Source organism: Myotis myotis, unplaced genomic scaffold, assembly GCF_014108235.1.
Source record: "Myotis myotis isolate mMyoMyo1 unplaced genomic scaffold, mMyoMyo1.p scaffold_m19_p_19, whole genome shotgun sequence".
NCBI lineage: Eukaryota > Metazoa > Chordata > Mammalia > Chiroptera > Vespertilionidae > Myotis > Myotis myotis.
This window is the reverse complement of record NW_023416323.1, coordinates 31785121-31805334: the sequence shown is the minus strand read 5'-3', so window position 1 is coordinate 31805334 and position 20214 is coordinate 31785121. Positions and strand designations below refer to the sequence as shown.

The 20214-nt window shown below is 56.5% G+C and overlaps 1 protein-coding gene across 2 annotated transcripts in view; it reads left to right on the top strand.

Annotated features, from left to right (window-relative positions):
• Nucleotides 1-407: 407 nt before the first annotated feature.
• The window catches only part of CDH5 (cadherin 5), a 30745-nt gene continuing 10938 nt past the window's right edge, over nt 408-20214 (top strand). The window contains exons 1-5 of one of the 2 annotated variants that reach the window (XM_036346335.1): nt 408-559; nt 12422-12641; nt 17146-17434; nt 18759-18875; nt 20022-20186. In XM_036346335.1, coding sequence (XP_036202228.1) covers nt 12441-12641; nt 17146-17434; nt 18759-18875; nt 20022-20186 — 772 coding nt within the window. In that variant the 5' untranslated portion in view covers nt 408-559; nt 12422-12440. Of the gene's footprint in view, nt 560-10579; nt 10747-12421; nt 12642-17145; nt 17435-18758; nt 18876-20021; nt 20187-20214 lie in introns of those variants that run through there. The other variant, XM_036346334.1, reaches the window with a different exon arrangement.

Below are 20214 nucleotides of genomic sequence, written 5' to 3'. Positions count from 1 at the left end.
CAACGGGCCCTCCAGGGCCAGGAGCTGCTGTCTGTTTCCCTTCTGCTGCCCACCACACCCCCAAGGCCCCTGAAGCCTCCCCAGATCCTGCGAAGTCTGCCCTTCCCCCCATGGGACAGGAGGTCACCCGGGAAAACCGGCTCTGGGACCCAGGCTGACCCCAGGGCCCTGAGCTATAAAATGACACCGGCTCTTGAGGGTCACAAGAAGGATGACGAGCTTATGGCCCCAGATCTGAGGTCTGGGGTTGGGCTGTGAACTGAGTGTCCCAGGCAGGTCCAGGGCTCAGCCTCCGTGGGGCTGGCCACGGCCGGGCTGGGCCAAGGTGGCCGCCCACTGCAGGGCCTGCCTATCTGCAGCCAGTGCGGCCTCACAAAGAAACAATAACAGGAAACCAGCCCCGGGGGGAAGTGGACCAGGGCCAGCTGGAAAACCTGAAGGGCGGCAGCCTCACTCGCTGCCCCTCCATCAGCGGAGCTCCGCGGGGCTGCACAGCGCGCAGACAGACGGGCAGATTGGCGGACTGACGGAGCACAGACACCTCTCTGCCTGCAGCTCGGTGAGTGAGCGCTCCCAGCCCCGATCCAGCCCAGACCCATCGCCACGTGCCCAAGACAGGAAGGGGTGCCTTTTGCCCTCACGCAGGATGGCTGCTGTTGGGGTCCCAGGGACGAGCCAGGCCCAGGGAAGGCGGACGGTCTCCCCCTGGCACAGAGCAGGGCTGGGAAGTACACCAACGGGCGTGCTCAGGGCTGAGGGAGGGGGAGGACTACACTCTCCCCACGTAGACTCTCCCACTCGTGACTCCCCTCGGGGCCAGGCGCTGAGAGGGCAGGATGCTCAGCACGCCATGGCCTGACTGGCACCCAGGCGTAGGCTCCCCCGAATGCCCCTTACCCAGGGGAGAGGGTTACCTGGGGCGTGTCATCGTGCCCATCCCGCAAGGCTCTGTGCTGGGAGAGGGGCCCTGGAACGGGAGCTCTGAGCCTCAGCCCCGCTGCGCCCCCATTTTCCGAATGGACAAGCTGAGGCCCTGCCTTAGAAGCTGTGGGGCCCACTTTCTCCCCTGACACCCAGATTCCCATGGCCCTCCTATATTAGGGAGGCCCCTCAAAGGGCTTGGAGGCAGTGGCCTAGGGTGGGAGCCCACCCCGGGGACTGCGGTCCTGGGTGCCAGTCCCCGCTCTCCCACTCACTCCCCGTGTGACTTTGGGAAAACGACCTCGTGTTGTCAAAACTCAGTTTGCTGGTCTGAACAAGGAGGACAGGGCCTTTCTACGTTCACTGTGGGCCCTGGAGGCGATGCTCATTATTGTCCTACCACCAACCACTCAGGGAGTCAGAGATAGCCCTTCCCGTTCCTCAGCGGGGGAAACTGAGATTTGAAGACGTTAAGTAAGAGCTGGGGTGGGGGGTTCGGACCAGGGTCTTGTACCCCGAAGCCCAGGCTCTTTCTTCTCCGTGTCTCAACTTTCTCCACCGCGAAACGAAGCACACGGTCTCTCCGTGAGCTGATGTCCGAGGCAAAGTGCACACCTGGCCCCAGGAGGTGCCGCAGTGGGGCATCTTCGAGAAATCGCAGCTGGATGTGCCTGCCACCCCCCAGCTGACTGTGGCTGTGGCTGTCATTACGGTTTTGGCCCCCGAGACCAGGGGTCCCCAGCAGGAGAGAGGGAGGAGGTGAAGGCAAGAGGATCTGAGCTCAGCCCTAGAGGGCAGCAGGTGACCTCCAGGAACCTGGGGTCAGACAGCCCTGCCCCCTGTGGTGAGGGGCCGGGGAGCCACCCACTGGCCTGGAAGGGGTTAACCTGCCCGCCCTGGAGTCGGACCTGAGCGATTGTGCCGCTGAACAAGGGCCGGACACGGGGCAGGAAGCTGGAGGGCTGTGCTTATTTTCTCCCAAAGCTGGATGACTCACAGCTCTGCCGCTGCTTCGGGGACACAAGGTGGACACAGTGGCCACCAGCTCAGGGGACAGCTTGGGCCCTTTCCCGTGCGGACCATGCCTGCTCCATCCGTCACTTTTCTGCACCCCCTCGCGGCCCTGAAGCTACGAAAAGCATGCCCATTGCACAGATGGGACCACAGAGGCTGAGAGAGGCTGAGTGGTCAGTCCAAGGTTACGGTATGAGGTGGAAGCAGGAGACGAGTGAGGCCAGCTCCTTCTCACCTCACAGCCCCTACCACACTCCAGAGTCGAGCCTGGAGAGGGGGAGAAGTCGGGGAGGGTTGTACCCTGCAGTTCAAGCCATAGAAGCAGGGACCAGGATGAGCCAGGAGCCTTATGAAAGGAATGTTCTAGGAGACAAATCCTCACCTGAGGATCTTGGCTTCTGGCTGGATACTGAAAAGCCCACCTAACCAGGTCCAACATGATGTTGGGTGGAGAAATCATAGCAGGCTTCCTGGAGGAAGAGCAGGAGCCCTGTAGGATACTGGCTCCACAATCGGATCCTCGGTCTTCTCTCTCTGGGACAGAGAATGAACCCAAACACCCCTAAACTCATTCAGGGACCTCCAGGTTGCCCATAAAGGGGCCACAGTATCACAGTCAGATCCTGGCAGGTGTAGATATGAGGAGGAGGAGGAAGAAGAGGAGGAGGAGGAGGAGGAGGAGGAAGAGAAGGAGGAAGAGGAGGAAGAGGAGGAGAAGGAGGAGGAGGAGGAGGAGGAGGAGGAGGAGGAGGAGGAGGAGGAGGAAGGGCTCAGGGGACCAGACCAGGCAGGGCAGAGAATGAATGAGATTTCCTTCTGGAGAAGAACAGGGGGGCGTAGGAATGGACTCAGGGCAAAACCAGGAAATGAGATCAGGTGTGAGTTGGCCAGTCGAGTCCATAACCTCTAGGCTGGAGGGAGTGAGTAGATGAGGGTCGAGACATGTACTGAGCACCTACTGCATACGAGGTTCCTAACCCAGGACTTCGCTTAATGCTCCTGATTAGGGAGGCAGCTATTACTGATGAAGCAGCCGGAGCTCAGACAGGGGAAGGGATGGGCCTCAGGCCACACAGCTCAGGAGCCCCTGGGCAGGTTCAAACAAGCAGGCGGTGGTGGCACTCATTCTGCTGCCCCCACGGCGGCCTCAGGGTCCCAAAGTCAGGAAGCCTGGAGGAGGCTGGCACAGGCTCTAGGATGGGTGTTCCCTCCTTGAAGCTTGGAGATGCCCCATTAGGAGACACGGGCACAGGCCGGACGATCCTGGAGCCCAGAGACCTGGGCACAAATGTGTTTCAAACCACAGGTGAGTTCTGGTGAACTGGTAGAATCTACTTCAAAGATCATATTGAGCCCTGGCCAGTTTTCTCAATGGTTAGAGCGTCAACCCACAGACCCCAGGATCTCGGGTTCCATTCCCAGTAAAGGGCACGTGCCTCAGTTGCAGGTTTGATCCCGCGCCCAGTCAGGGCATGAGGGGGAAGCAATCAGTCTATGCTCCTCTCTATCTCTCTCTCTCTCTCTCTCTCTCTCTCGCTCTCGCTCTCGCTCTCGCTCTCTCTTCCCCCCCCCCCCCTTTCCCCTTCCCTTCCACACTCTAAAAATCAATGGGAAAAATATCCTCATTCCTTGGGTGAGGATTAGAGGGAAAAGATTGTATTGAGGACTCAGGGCCAAGTTCAAGGTCAGTGGTTGATTAGCGATTTCTACCAAGGAGCGGATGAGTGGCAGCCCATGAGCTCCGTTTCGCCGGCCCTACTGTGGCAGGTGTGTGTTCATCGGGGACCCATCAAAACGATAATCTTAATGTCCTCAAAGGCTCAAATCTTAAAGTTGGTGAGTCTCGCAACATCACGGCCACCAAATGGCTATTTGAGGACAGGGAGGAGCTTCTTTGAGTTACACCAACTATTGCACGGCTCTGCCCACCCGAGGTATTGTCTGCAAATATGCAGATTCGTTTTGAAACCTGAGAGTGAGGAAGGACACAGGGACAAGAACAGAACTGACGACTGAGGCAGGAAGGCAGGCAGCAGTGGGGACACTGACACGTCAAGGTCCAGAGCCTTGACGTTAGAGCGACGTTAGAGGGACATTAGATGGATGTTAGATGAAGTGGAGACAGACCCGGACCTGCCTGGTCAAAGACACTCGGCTGTGCTAGGGGCAGAGGTCAATCAGAAGGCCTCCCAGAGGAAGCGGCCTGGGGCTTGAAAAGAAGTACAGCATTCACGCAGGGGACACAGCAAGGAAGGTCATTCGGGCGAGGGAACAGCCTATGCAAAAAGCCTGCTGGGGAGAGGAAGGGCCCTGTGCATTACAGAACCGCCTTGTTCTCCTCGTAGAGGGAAGGGGCAGGGAGGTGGGGAAGAGGAGGGCTGGAGGGGAGGACAGGGGACACGCCGTCCTGCTGGGTTCTGGCCCCTGGCTCGGGAGTTAGATTCATCCTGCGGGGGTTGGGGAGCCAGGGAGAGGGGTCAGCAGGGACAGCGGTCAGCAGGGAGCGGTGTGGTCAGCTCTAAGCAGAGTCAGCTCTAAGCAGTGTGGTCGGTGTGGTCAGCAGGGGAGAAGTGCGGTCAGTGTCGTCAGCTCTAAGCAGAATCCTGAGGGGAGGGGAGCAGGTCTGGGACCCACACGAGCAGGTTCCTGGGCCCAACTGAGCCACAAACCAGGAGAAAGCACTGGGACCACCCCGTGCTCCCAGTCCCACCCCGACACACCCCATCCCCGAGGCCTCCAGGGCCTCGCCCTTCGTCCTCCCGGGTCTGCAGCTGCCGATGCCCAGCTGTAAATTTCGGGGCTTGAGCAGACAACTTGGGAGTCCCTGAAGGAGTTTGGGGATCCCCTGGCTCCAACCTCTGCCCTGGACTGTGGTGGGTGGGAGAGTGGTGGGAAGAGCTGCCAGGGCCACACGGGGAGCAGGGGGCAGGGCGGGAGGGGGAGCGCCCAGCAAGTCCCCCTCCCAAAGACACACCTCCTGCATGCTCTGGCCCAGCCCTTCAGCCCTGACCCCGGGCCCTCGGGCTAGAGTCCAGAGTCTGCAGGAGGCTGTCCTGGGACTAAGTGTCCAGTCCCTCCCCCGCCTGGGGCTGGGCCTGGGGCTGGGCTCAGAGGCCCTGCCTTGTCCCAGCGGACTCTGGGTGTGCTGGGTGGGAGCACAGGGGCCAGACCAGACAGCAGCGATCTCAGGAGCTGGTGTGGGCTGATCCCTGGGGACAGGGATGTGTACTTGTGTAGCCACATTTGAGGGTACAGTGTATCCCCGACCTAAAGGCTTCCTCCACCCTACCCCCAAGGGCCCTCAGCTACTCAACAGCTACCCAGAGCCTAAACTTAGTCCCTAAAACCTCAGGCTTGAGCAGGGCCCTGGTCAGGTCAAGGAGCAGGGTCCGCCCGATGTGAGGGGCAGACCAACCCAGGGCACCTGCCAGGCTGCCCGCGGAGTGGCTCCCAGCTGGGCCCAGGCTTCCTCGGGTCGATTTAGCTACACACAGAGCAGTTCCCGTCCCTCCCTCTGTGCCCTGTGACCCCCTCGTCCCTCCTTTTAAAGAGCACAGAGCCAAGCAGATCTCGCAGCCCCTCCAAAGCCAAACCCCAGCCGCACGTGGGAGCCACGAAGAGAAAGGGAGCAGGGGGGGGTTGCCTGACGTCCCACTGCAGCACAGAGAGAGGCAGGACTCTCCCTGGACTGCCGCCCTCAGACCCCTCCAAGCCCTCCCCTCTGCCCACTCACAGCGTCCTGCACCCTCCATCAAAGCACCTATCACAATTTTTTTTAATCCTCACCCGGGAATATTTTCTCCATTGATTTTTAGAGAGAGTAGAAGAGAGAGGGAAAGACAGAGAGAAATATCGATGTGAGAGAAATACATTGATTGCTTGCCTCCTGCATGTGTCCCAACCAGGGCCCCAGCCAGGGAGGAGCCTGCTACCGAGGTACGTGCCCTTGACTGGAATCGAACCCGGGACCCTTTAGTCTGCAGGGCGATGCTCTATCCACTGGGCCAAACTGGCTAGGGCCATCTCAATTTGAAACTATGTTTTTTATCAAATGGAGCATCCATCTGCCCCACTGGGATGCGTTTGCTCCCCGTGTGGGTGTAGTCAGCGCCTACCACAGTTGGTGCTCGATAAGTGTTTGCTGGCTGACTGAGGGCACCGAGGGCCCGCCCTCACCCAGGAGTCCATTTGGAGCTGCTCCCAAAAGTCTCTCACAGGGGGGTCCAGGGATGGGCATCGTCCCAGATCCTGGTGACAGGGACCGGGACACGCACATGGCCTCTGCGTGCCCAGCACCCACATCTGAGCTGCAGCGCACATCCTCTCTCCCCTCAAGGCAGTCGTGACGCAAGTCCCCAGGCTGCTCGCTAGGAATTTCTGAGCATGAAAATCACTTCCAGTATCTACAACCCTCTGCGTGTCTGTCACAACCGAACCCACCCCGCAGCGCCTGGTCTCTCTGGAAACGGCGAGAGCAACCAAGAGATATGCCTGCCGTGTGTGGCAGAGGACAGGGCTGAAATAAGTCCGACCCCAGCTGTGGTCCTGCCAGCACCTGCAGGGGTGCAGCCCTGGAAAATGCTGCTTCCAGCGGTGGGTACAGTCACTCCTGCCACCTGACTTCTTCTCCCGCAGCAGGAGGGAGAGGACCAGGCGTTGGTAAAATCCTGCCCCTGGGCACCATGTTGATGGCCAAATTTCTAACACAAAAGGCAAAAGACACACATAAACATGGCTTTTCACATGGAAAAGTCCCTTTAGAAAAAGATCTAGCCCTAGTCAGTTTGGCTCAGTGGATAGAGCATTGGCCTGCGGCCTGAAGGGTCCCAGGTTGGATTCCAGCCAAGGGCACATGCCTGGGTTGCGGGCTCGATCCCCAGTGGGGGGGCGTGCAAGAGGCAGCCGATCAATGATTCTCTTCATCATTGATGTTTCTATCTCTCTCTCCCTCTTCCTTCCTCTCTGAAATCAATAAAGAAATATATTTTTAAAAAGAAAAAAGAAAGAAAGATAAAGATCTAGGTGAGGGTCTCAGATCTACCGCTTCCGAGTTGTTTGTCTTGGGCCTCAGTTTGTTCCTCTGTGAAATGGGTCTGAGAATTCCTACTCCCTGGGGATAGTGTGAAATCTGAACAAGATGGTACCTATGAAAGCCCAGCAAGGAGAATGGATTTTTATTATTACTAGGGGGAAGAGGCGGAGAGAGACGAAGGGGAGCGGTGATGGGCAAAGCACTCTGTGGGGTGAAAGGCAGCCTGAACTCAAACCCTGGCTCCGCCCCCTGCTGCTGTGTGGCCCAGAAGGACTCACTCCACCTCTCTGAGCCTTGCTTTCAAAATGGGATTCCCGAGGACTGCATCACGGTTTGACCCTGGCCACTGAGGAGGTGCTCAAGGAGGGTCAGCCCCCCTCCACCGCCCAGGCAAGGAAGGGCTGCCCCCCCCCCCAGGATGTTCTTTGAGGGTCCAGCATGGGGGATGGAGACAGGGTTTTATAAGCCCCACCTCCAAGGCCCTGCCTCCTCACTAACTGCTCGCTGACAAGGGAGCTGAGCACACAGACCTCCCCCGGCACCCCTGCAGGTGACACACATGAAGCGGGCTGACTCTGCAAGGTCAGTGCCAGCCCCGTGTGTCCAGGGACTTCTCTCCGGGCTCATATTCGGGCCTTCACTGGACACGGGTGGATCGTTCGAAGGGAGTTTCCTGCCCTCAGAGAACGCTTCGTATGTGGAGCCAGCCAGAGCCCCCTGAGGGGTCGGTGTCCCCTGGGAGCCATGTGGCCGTGGCCGGTGACTGTGGCCTCTGCTTTGTCCAAGTCCAGTGTGGGTGTTTGTTGGTTGGTTGGTTTGGCTCCTGGCATCTATCAGCGCTGGGACCAGGAGCCCATCCACGCAGGCCCAGCAAAGAGAAAGCCGTGAGACAGGGTCCTGGCAGAAAGTACTGCCCCCAGGGTTTCAAATGAAGAGACCTTGTTGCCCTAGCCTGTTTTCCTCAGTGTTTAGAGCATCGGCCCTCGGCCTGAAGGGTCGATTCCAGTCAAGGGCACATACCTCGGTTGCAGGCTCGATCCCCAGCCCTGGTTGGCGCGCCTACGGGAGGTAACCAATCAGTGTGTCTCTCTCACATCGATGTTTCTCTGTCTCTACCTGTCCCTTCTACTCTCTCTTTAAAAAATTAAGAGACGTTGAAGGGATGATACTTAGAGAGCTGGGCAGTTGGCTAAGGGAACAAGGGGGATACTGAGGCACATGGAGACCAGCAACAGTGAGCGCCATTCCGGCCGGGGACCAAGGACACAGAGCGGGGAAGGTTGTCTCCAGAACTCAGTGAGGGACTGAGCCGTGGAGGGACTGCCTGACAGGGGCCGTCACCATGGAGACAGGCAGCCGCAGAAAAGAATCAACCGCATAGAGAGCCGCGGGAAGAAGTACCTCGCTTCTCTCCTCCATCCTAGCACCCGTGCTGGAGCCCCTACAGCCGAAAACCAAAAGCCAGGGCAGGAGGCCAGGGGCCAGCCCCTCCCTGCCCCCCCCCACACACACACACACATACACACACAGAGCAGAGGTCAGGGGAGGTACAGGGCGAGTGGATCTGGCAGGTGGGGGCCCACAAATCCCCCAGCCAGGTGGCTGCATGGGAGGGAACAAGCATGGGGAGTGCTGGGTGGGCAGCACCAGAAGGTCCGTGAGGATTCACACATGCATGTTTCATCGTCAGCTACTGCTTACTGGCCACCTCGCCCATATTTTCTAATTCAGCCTGGAAACAACCCCGAGAGGTAGATGCGGGTGTTCCCGCCGTTCAGACGATGGAATGGAGGCTCAGAGAGGCGGAGAGTCCTGCATGCAGTCCCGCAGTGACAAAGCGGGGGGGGGGGGGGGGGGGGGCACCGAGGTTCCGTGGACCACGGAGCCTGTGGTCACGGCGTCACCCTGCTCCGGGGGAGCCCAGAGAGGCAAGACCCGGGAGTGGCGTGTGGCTGGGCTGTGAGGCAAGGACCAAGGACAGTCCCTAGAGGCGGATATTTGGACTCAACCCTGAAGGACAAGTTCACCAAAGAGGGAACTCGGGGGAGGGGGCACCTGTCCTGGGCCGCTCCCCTCTCTAGCTACCTGCTCTCCTTCCTGTGCCAGGCGCGCAGGTTAAGCGCCCTCCACACACTGCGACCCTCCGCCAGCTGCCCGGGGCGTGCTTCCTCCCCCAGAATCCCACGCCGGTCTCCAGCAGCTGCTGGCCATGGCCACACAGGCGTTCCAGAGGCACCTCCAACCTGACACAGGGCACGCAGGCAATTTCGGTTTCCTCCCCTCCAAACATGCAGCCCCCCCACCCCAGTCTCCCAAATCTCAGGCCCTGCTGCTCCCCAACTGTTCAGGCCAGAGACTGGGAGTTTCCTGGACCCTACCCATTCCTCACCCCCACAGGGCCTTTTTGGGTCTTTTTTAATCCTCACCTAAGGATATTTTTTTATTAATTTTTTTGGAGAGAATGGAAGAGAGAGGGGAAGACATAGAGAAATATCAGTGTGAGAGAAACAAATCGATTGGTTGCCTCTTGCACGTGCCCCAATCAGGGCCCGGCCAGGGAGGAGCCTGCAACCCAGGTACGTGCCGCAGGCCGACATTCTATCCACTGAGCCTGACCAGCTAGGGCCCAGGGGCCTTCTTTTGGTTCTTCAAACACACGATCTGCTTTTCTACCCCAGGGCCTTTGTGCCTGCTGGTCCTTCTGCCTGGGATTTCCTTCCGTCCCCTCAATTCCTGGGGCTGACACTCAGGTGTTGTCGTAAGTGTCATCTCTCTGAGTCCTTCCCTGGCCCCTCGGGCTCAGCCGCTGTCCCCTCTGCTGCAGCCTCCATTGTGGCCCCCCGGGCGCCTCTCATCACTAGCTGAGCTTTTCCTCATTCACTTATTTCCCAGGTGCTCCCGCTATAGGGTGTGCTCCCAGGGTGGCTCCTGTCTGTCTCTCTCACTGCAGCGCCCCAGGGGGCTCAACACCCAGCAAGGCTTGCACCCTGTCCTGCTCAGTGGCCTGAAATCACTCCCTCTTTCCCAGTTTCAATTCTGTTTCTCTGACTTTTTCTCTTTTGAGTCACTTCTCACTTGAGGGAAGAAGAAAGAACCAAGACTTGTGGTGCCTTTCCTTTCCAGGCAAAGAAGGAAATGACCCAACGGGCCTGTGTCCAGGGGAGAGGGCGGGACAGGGGTCATGCCCGCGACCTCCCCTGAGTCAGGACCAGCTTCCTGGCTGGGACTCCCCACCTCCCCGCGTCCCTGCTCACTGCCTGCCTCTTGCCTGGAATGGCTGCCCTTTCCAGATCCTACATCAAAGGGCACCGGGTCTCTTCCACGTCACCTGCCTCGTTTGTGGCTAAGAAACGTGAGCCGTGAGACGTGACACGCGCAGGCAGGCGGGCCTCCCCCTGGGCACATGGCACTGCATTCTGGGGCTTGCTCTGCCCCACCCCGACCCCAGCAGGCCACTTCCTCATAGGCCAGGCATGGGCGTCGGGTGGGGGCTTTTGATGCTAAAGTCAGCAGTCCCGGAGGCTACTCGGGCCCAGAGCAGACACCCTCAGCCCTCTCAGAGGCCGGCCTGGCGCCAGTGTCTCAGGGGAAATGTCATTAGAGTTTGGACATCTCCTGGGGTGTGCGGAGTCCAGCCTCTCCCCTAGACCGCTGCAGGGGACATCCCTGGAGGAGGCCTCCTGCCCAGCACCCCGCAAGCCCGCGTCTCTCTGGGCAGGAGCCCTGGTCCCACGACTACCCACCCGCCTTCTTGCCCTGAACCATCCCTGGGGCTGCAGGTCAGTGACAAGGGGACCCAGCAGGGAGGACCGATGGGGTCAGTGACGGCCAAGGTCAGAGCCTCCATCCACCGTGGGACAGTGGGGAAGCCTCTCTACCTGGACTTCTGGATGGAGTCAGGCCCCCACCGATGGGTGACCCCAGATCCCAGTGCAGGCTGATCCGAGGGCTGCCTTCAAGGGCATGCAATCCGGGCAGTGGTGGGGGCCCTGCACTTGAAAGGCCCCTATGCTTGATTTCCTGTTCTCCCATCTTCATCTTGAAATTCTTAATAACTTTGAACCCCACATTGAAATTTTGCACTGGACCCTGAAAATAATGAAGCCAATCTTGCGAGCCCAGACCGTCAGCCCCGACCTCAGCTCACCCTCCCCCTTTTTTTACTCATCCCTCAAACCCCCTTCATCTGTCAACTGTCAAAATACTCTATCTGTGAGTCTGCTTCTGTTCTGCTTGTTTATTTTGTCTTTTAGATTCCACATAGAAGTGGAATCATATAGCATTTGTCTTTCCCTGTCTGACGCATTTCACTCTGATAAATACCCTGTAGTTCCATCCACGCTGCTGCAGATGGCGAGATTTCGTTCTTTTTTTATGGCTGAGTCATACTCAATTTCTATATGCGCCACATCTTCTTTATCTAATCATCTGCTGGGCACTTCAGCTGCTTCCATATCTTGGCTATTGCAAATAATGCTGCAATGAACACGTGTCTTTTCGATTTTGTGTTCTGGGTCTCTTCAAATCCCCACACGTGGAATTGCTGGGTCTCTCTTTGCCTCTCGGTATAAATTGGTAGTTACAGCATAGTCACAGCGATGTCGAGTACAGCACAGGGAACCTAGCTGATAATGTTATAATTACTACGTACGGTGTCCGACGGGTAGTAGTTTTATCGGAGTGATCGCTTCATCAGTTAGATAGACGTCTAACCACGGGGTTGGACACCTGAAACTAACATAACATGGTACGTCCACTGTTAACCTGAAACCAATATAACATTGTAGGCCCACTGTTAATTGGAAAATAAATAAATAAACGAAAGAGAGCAGTAGGAAAAAGCATGAACCTTTGGGTCAGACAGACTTGGCTCACATCCTGACTCTGCTGCTTACCGTCTGAGTGACCTCAGAAATGTTGCTAAACCCCCCTGTTCCTCAGCTCATCTCTAACATGAGGGTTATAACTATACCTTCCTCGAGGGCTCCTGGGAGGATAAAGGAGATGATACAAAGTGCTTGGGACTGTGTTCCACTGTCCGCCCCACCACTTGCTCCAGCGTGAACGTCACTTCTTTGTAGGTTGATTTTCCGGGTGTAAAAGGAGGGTGACTGGGTGCCCACTGCATAGGGCTTAGGGAGCAACCATCAGCATCCGCATCATCCCCTCCTCCAGGAGACCTTCCCGACAGCCCTCCTCTGGGGCTGCCTGTTGCCTGCGCTTGCTGCCACACCAGCACATGTGACATTTAATAGGAATTATTTCTGTGTCTATCTTCCCCTCCCAGACTTGGAGCTCTTTGGGGGCAGGAATAGAGCCTGGTGCTGCTGGCATCAGCAGAGGGTGAAGGATGAAGGAGTGAACAGATCAGGGGAGTTCAGTTATCCCTGGGAGCTGCTCATTCACTGGAGTAGTAATCCATATGCCCTGATGGAGTCTCCTCTCTTTCCCCAGATCTGTGCCTCCTGGGAAGATGCATTTGCCCCTGATAGTGCTGGCCACAGTGGGCACCTGTCTAGGCCTGCTGATGGCAGCTGCCACAGGCACTCACCCTGCCCAACTGGACACTCCCAGCAGGCTACCCACCCACCAGCGCCAGAAGAGACACTGGATTTGGAACCAGATGCACATTGAGGAAGAGAAAAACACCTCGCTGCCCCATCACGTGGGCAAGGTAAGGCTCAGGCCCAGAGCAGCAAGTGGCCCACGTGAGGGTGGTGGTGGTTGTAGGGTTGGGGGTGTCAGTTGTGAGGGTAATGGTTCTGGTGGTAGAGATGGTAGGGGTGGTAGAAGTATTGGTGTTGGCAGTTGAGATAATGAAGGGAAAGATGATGTGGTGATAATGGTGGTGATGATAGTGGTAATGATGATAATGGTGGTGACGATGTTGGTGGTAGTAGTGGTGATGGTAATGGCAGTAAGGATAGGGATGGGGAAGAGGAAGGTGGTGGTGGTGGTGGAGGTGATGATAATGGTGATGATGAAGGGGAAGTTGGTGGTGGTGATGGTGATCATGGAGGTGATGGTGGCAGTGATGTGGTGATGGTTGGGGTAGTAATGATGGTGATGGTAAAGAGGAAGGTCATGGTGTTGGTGATGGTGGTGGTGGTGGTGGTGGGGAAGAGGAAGTTGTTGATGATGGTGATAGTAATAGTGGCCAGGAGAGTGATGGTGGTAGTGGTGATGTGTTGTTAGTGATGTGGCTGTGGTGGAAATGATGGTGAACGCTATGGTCTATTTTCTCCCAGACCTTAGTCTATGGACCAAATATCCCTGGTAGAAGTGCCATCCCAGGCACAGGCAGAGATGACCAGTTCAGGGCTTAGGGCAGAAGCAGCCAAGCCTGCCATAAAATGTTCCCATCTGAGAGGTTGGAAAACCTGAGCAGCCTTCTACAAAACTGTGCTGGTGACCAAGTTAGTCATCCAGGCCATAGTTGGCCAACCCTGGCCTAGGCCTTTGCACTTTCTCCAAAAAATCTTTCTCTCAGACTATCCCTCCCTAGTTTTCTGTCACCCTACACCACTCCCCAGATTCTAGCACACCCACAACAAGGTCCCTGACTGACACACACCTGCCCTCCAGGGCTCCAACCCCACTTCCTTCCTCTTTAAAACATGCTCATCCCCAGTCACCTTCCTAGAACTCAGACTGACAGTGAACTGCCTTCCTGTGTCACATTGTTCCTGATGTCAGAACCACTCTAATTCAGACGAATAGCTCTAGCGGTGGACTTCACACACGATGACAGGTAGATGAACTAGGTCTTTTGAGAGCGTTCAGTGAGGAAAGCATTTCTTTCAAGTGCATAAAACCTCACCATGTCAGTTTCTTGGAATCTAAACATGGCTGTCTACAGAAGTATCAGATCAATGCTCTGACGAGAGGAAGCAGGGTGCCAAGCACGGGCGAGGCTCTGGGGAGACCACGGTGGGCGAAGATAGCATGGCCCCCATCCTTCTGCAACTTGTGGTCTAAAATAGGGGCTGGCAGAACCAGCCCACCACATGGCTTTATATATACAGATTTATGGGGACAGTCACATGATTTACACATCGCCTTGGCTGCTTTCACGCGACAATGGCATATGTGAGTTGTTGTGATGAAGACCCTATGACCTACGAAGCTGGAAATATTTACTGTCTGGCCTTTTACAGAAACAGTTTCCCTAGTCTAGAGGGATAGCAGACAGTAGGCAGAGAGCCCCGCAAACAGCACTAATGGAGGAGCCCCATGGTTATAGAGAGGACCCCGGATAGAGGAGGGCGCAGTCCGGCCGCCCATCAGAAACACCACAGCAGCTGGGGGAACCCATCCACAGCCCCGCCAACAGCCAGCCAACTGTGCCCAGGGTCTAGTCTGGCTCCCAAAAGGGACTGGGACGTTTAAATCGCTCGGTGCGGCCACTCAAGGGGAAAAGACGCTTGCCCAGGACACAGCCCTAGGAGAACGCACGAAAGCATCAGGCTCCTGGCTCCTGACGTGAATCCTGTGTCAGAGAGGGAAATATCACCAACCCACCCACGTCCTCTGTAATGAGATAATTGTGCCATGAGTCAGCCGCCGAAGAGAGTGGCCGGCTCCAAGGAGATCTGCAGGATGAGTCAGAGAGAATCAGCAGAGAGCAGGCGGCACCTGTGTCGCACACAGCCCGACACGCAGCCTCTGCGGGCTCCCCCAAGGGCCCTCGGCAGCAGGAAGAGCATCAGGCCTGCTGTCATCTGCCATCAGCGCTCACTTGGCACCTGGAACTGGGCTGGGGGACAGAGCAGCCGAATGCAGTCCCCACCCCGGATAGAAGTGAGGGTACATGGGAGGGACAAGGACAGGGCCCCAAGGATCACCTCCTGGTTCCCAAAGATGTCATCCGAGGGAAGGAAGTCCCTGTTTACCAAGGCCAGAGCGCAGCGCCTTTGTTTACAGAGCTGGTTGGACAATGGGCATGAGGCCTGGGCAGACTTCTGAATCCTCAGACATGGGTCAACGTGGCTTTGGGCATTAATACCTTATGTCCAAATATACTGATCATTTTTTAAAAATATATTTTAAGTAAACAACCTCTTTTTTATATGTTTATATTGATTTTACAGAGAGAGAGAAAGGGGGAGAGGGAGAGGGAGAGAGAGAGAAACATGGATCGGCTGCTTCCTGCACGCCCCCCTAACTGGGGATTGAGCCTGGAACCTAGGCAAGTGCCCTGATGGGAATTGAACCTGTGATTCCTCAATGCTCAGCCAACTGAGCCACACTGGCCAGGGCTACAGTGATAACATTTAAAGAGGAGGGCTCTCCACAAACTATACCCTCAGCCTAATTATGGGGAAAACGTCAGATAAATTCCAACAGAAGGACATCCTACACCCGGGCATCTCTAAACGGGCAGGGTCATCATCAGAAACACTGGAAGTCTGAGAAACTGTCACAGCCCAGAGGAGCGGACAGAAACCTGATGACTGGATGCCATGTGGTGCCCCGGATGGGATCCGAGAACGAAAAAGGGGCATCCAGTAAAAACTTTAAAAATCTGCATAAACTGCGTACTTGGGTCAATGATAACGTAACAGTATCGGTCCATTAATTATAACGAAGGTACCAGACTAGTGTGAGATGTCACTAATAAAGGAAGTTGGGAGCAGGAAGTAGGAGCACCCTCTGTCGGAGAAAGGGTACATTCCAATGAACGCTTACGCAGAATTCTAACAGAACAGATCAAAGCTGACTCACTCCCCCTCACTACCATAACCACGTGGAGACCCGCACACCGATCGGAACCAGGCTTGGAACTACCCTTGTATCCTAACCCTGAGCAACCCACACAGGGCCCCCGACCGTCCCTTCAGGCCACTGGTGAGAGCCTCACTGTTCATCAGTGAGCAGCCCACGTATCCATTGTAAGATGAACGGATAAAGAAGATGTGGTCCATATATACAATGGAATGTTGGTCAGCAATAACAAAGAACAAAATCTTGCCATTTGCAACAACATGCAAGGACTCTGAGGCTAGTATGCCCAGTGAAATAAGTCAGAGAAAGACTTACATGTGAAATCTAAAAAAAGCCAGACTAACCAAACCTGAAGAAAAACTCCTAGATACAGAGAACAAACTGATGGCTGCCAAAGGGGAGGGCGGTGGAGGAATGAATGGAAAGGGTGAAGGGGACTAAGAGGTACAAACTTCCAGTTACCTATGTATATAAAAAGCCAGCAACCAGAACACCATAACGACCAGAACCACCGGTGGCTGTGACGCCCACTGTGGCCAGCAAACCGGCCTTATCAGAGGGCGGGGCAGTGGCCAACCTTCCAAAAGCGGCCCCTCCCCCCAACTAGCCCCACCCCAGATCGGCCCCCCCACCCCATCAGGGGCAGGGCTGGCCAGCCAACCACCTGTAGCCCCTCCCCCCAGCCAGCTCCACCCCCGATTGGCCCCCTTACTCAGATCAGGGGCAGGGCTGGTCGGCCAACCACCCATGGCCCTTCCCCCAGGCCGCTGGCCCCGCCCCCCCATCGACCACCCCCTGGGGGGAGGGGCTGCGGGCCAATGGGGATGGTGGATGATTGGGGGTGGGGCCGGCCCCACCTCCAATCAGCCCCCACCACTCCCATTGGCCTGCGGCCCCTCCCCCAGACAGCTCTGTCCCCGATCAGCCCCCCCCACGCACACCAATCAGGGTTGGGGCTGGCCAGCCAACCTCCCCCGCTCCTCCTCCCAATAGGCCCTGATCTGCCCCATTGGGGTCAGGCCGGCTGGACCCCACCCATGCACAAATTCGTTCACTGGGCCTCTAGTAAATAAATAATGAAGTACTTATGAGGATGTACTGTACAGCAAAAGGAAAATAGTCAATATTGTCATCATAACTTTGTACGGTGACAGATGGTTACCAGCCTTATCATGGTGGTCACATTATAAGGAATACAAATGTCGAATCACTGTGTTGTACACCTGAAACTAACATAATACAGTATGTCAACTATACTTTAATTTTTTTAAATTGCAGTGTCCCATTTGGATCCCCAGCCAGCACCACACATACACACATGTGCACAAACATGCATGTGTGTACATACACACACATGCATGCACACAGGAACTTGCATACTCACATGTGCACGCGCACATGCGCACACAGCCACCGCTGCCCAGTCCCAGCTCAGAGCACCTCTTCTTTCCTAGATCATATCGAGTGAGAACCGCAAGAACACCAAGTATGTGCTGAGAGGAGAGGCGGCTGACAAGATCTTCCGGGTCAATGAGGTCACGGGGGACGTGTTTGCCTTTGAGAGGCTGGACAGGGAGAAGACCTCCCAGTACCACCTCACTGCCCTCATAGTGGACAAGAACACCAACAAGGAGCTGGAGCCTCCTTCCAACTTCCTCATCAAAGTTTACGACGTAAACGACAACTGGCCTGTGTTCACTCACCAGTTTTTCAACGCATCTGTGTCCGAGATGTCAGCTGCGGGTATGTGCTCAGTCTGTCCCGCTCTCCTCTTCCTCCCCGATCCCCAGCCGGAAGGCACCGCTCCATCAACTTCAATGCCTGAGGCTAGGATTCAGGGAGTTTAGGGCAGTGATTGTAATGACCCCAGCCATAGACTGAGCCCTGATCCTGATCATGGCCTGAGCCCTGATCCTGATCACAGACTGAACCCTGACCCTAGCCATAGACTGAGCCCTGATCCTGATCATGGACTGAACCCTGACCCTAGCCATAGACTGAGCCCTGATCCTGATCATGGACTGAACCCTGACCCTAGCCATAGACTGAGCCCTGATCCTGATCACAGACTAAACCCTGACCCTAGCCATAGACTGAGCCCTGATCCTGATCATGGACTGAGCCCTGATCCTGATCACCGACTGAACCCTGACCCTAGCCATAGACTGAGCCCTAATCCTGATCACGGACTGAACCCTGACCCTAGCCATAGACTGAGCCCTGATCCTGATCACGGACTGAACCCTGACCCTAGCCATAGACTGAGCCCTAATCCTGCTCATAGACTGAACCCTGACCCTAGCCATAGACTGAGCCCTGATCCTGATCATGGACTGAGCCTTCACCATCAGAGGCACACATGTCTGATTACTTTTCAGAGCAAACCCCACCCACTCTCTGACTCTCAGGACTGACACAAGAGCATAGCTTTTGCGCATGAATAATGCCAGCTATGCCACCAAGGCCAGACGAGTCCTCTCTGGGATCCATGCAGGAGGAGAGGGGCGAGGACTAGGGTCCTCACCTCAAGGTGTGTCACCAGCCTGGACCGCAGGCCTCCAGAGATTACTATTCATTCAGTTCCACCCCAAGCTTCTAGGAGGTGCCTGAAAAGGGTTCCCGTCCTGCCCTTAGTCCAGGGGCCCTGGCCAAGGCCTTGGGACCAGACCTTCCTATTAAGCAGGGGGTCCTCGTATTCAAGGGGAAAGAGCTGTAACCCCCACCCCTGTGGGGGCCTCTTCCCATGCACTTGTTTCACCTTCCAGGGCAGGAAAGAAGCATCCCTCACTCTCCTAGGTTCCTCCTCATGACCCCACCATGCGTCCCTCCCTCCCCCCCCCCCCCCCCCCCCGTAAATGGAAGCCACCTGCTCTCTCTGCCCCCTTCGAGGCTGATCAGGCTGGGCCTCCCCTGCTGCCAGCACTTTGCCCCCATGCAGGCTCCTCAGGAAATAAAGCAGCCTTTTCACCCTGGGGCCCTGGGGGAGGTGGGTTCAGGGGACACCCATCTGGGAACGGGGTGGGGCTGGCAGTCACAAGGCTGCAACCCCTGGACTCTCTCTCCACAGGAACCTCCGTCTTCCAACTGACAGCAGTGGATGCAGATGACCCCACCGTGGCAGAGCACACCACTGTCATGTACCACATCGTGAAAGGAGACGAATATTTTGGCATTTCTAACTCTGGTCTGTGTGACTAACCCTCCTGTGGCTTGGGGGGCGGGGGGGGGGGGCGCGCAGATATTCCAGGTGTGGGTGCTGAGGGAAGCCCAGTCTGACAGGGGTCTCTGACCACTGAGCAACACTGTGCTAAGGAGGTGGCTGGTATCCCATGGTAAGACAAGGTGGCTGGTGAGGGCAGAAGGAAGCAGACAGATGCCCAAGACATGGACTCCAGTCCAGGGAACAAAATCAGGACCCACGCGTGGACACAGGAGGCAGGAGTGGAAGCTGGTTACAGCTCTGGGTGCAGGTTCAGACAGACCTGGCTGCCAGGCCCAGCTCTCCCACTCGCCTTCTCTAAAGACCTCAGGCAAGTCCGCTAACCTCTGCGAGCCCTAGCTCCCACACCCCAGAATGGGATGCTTCTATTCGTCCTGTGAAGTTTGAGTTTGATATGATGTATAGAGAGCGCATGGCCCATTGTAATTATACACTCAGTGTGGCTTTAAGAACTGTAAGGACTGCCCTGGCCAGCTGCTCAGTGGTTAGAACATCAGCTCTCGGACCGAGGGGTTGTAGGTTTGATTTCTGGTCAAGGGCACGTACCTTGGTTGCAGGTTTGCTGCGGGTGCCCCAGCCCCAGCAGGGGCGCATGCGGGAGGCAGCCAATCGATGTGTCGCTCTCCTGTTGATGTTTCTCTCTCTACCCCCACCTCCCTCCCTTCCACTCTCTCTGGAAATCAATGTAAAATATACCCTCGGCTGAGGACTTAAAAAAAAACAAACTGTAAGGACTGAGTCTTCGGAGCAAGATAGGCCTGAAGGGATGGCAAATACACAGCAGACACACCCTCCCTGTGGGGCGCCGCGGTGGGCACACGGACCAGCACAGCCCTCCTCTACGCTGAGCCGAGAGGGGGCCTCAGGCTCTTTCTCGGCGCAGTGCTCCCGGCAGCTCAGGCTAATATTGGACCAAACTGTTTGGGCAGCTCTGGCCTCGAAGTGCAGGGGTGGCGGCAGGGGGTGGTTGGCCAGTGTCCCCCAGCCCTGGCTGCACACTAGAATGCCCTGGGCGCTTGACAGTCAGGGGCCCTCTGGAGAAGGCCTGGGCACCAGCATTTTCTCCGAGCTCCCCAGGTAACATGGCTCCTGCTGGGACCCTTTCTGCAGGACTCGTCTTCACCAAAGTCAACAACCTGGACCGAGAAACGCAGGCCAAGTACGAGATCGTGGTGGAAGCCCAAGATGCCCAGGGCCTCCGCGGGGACTCCGGCACGACCACCGTGCTGATCACTCTGGAGGACATCAATGACAACTTCCCCATCTTCACCCAGAGTGAGCCCCTCCCCTGGGACCCTGGGCA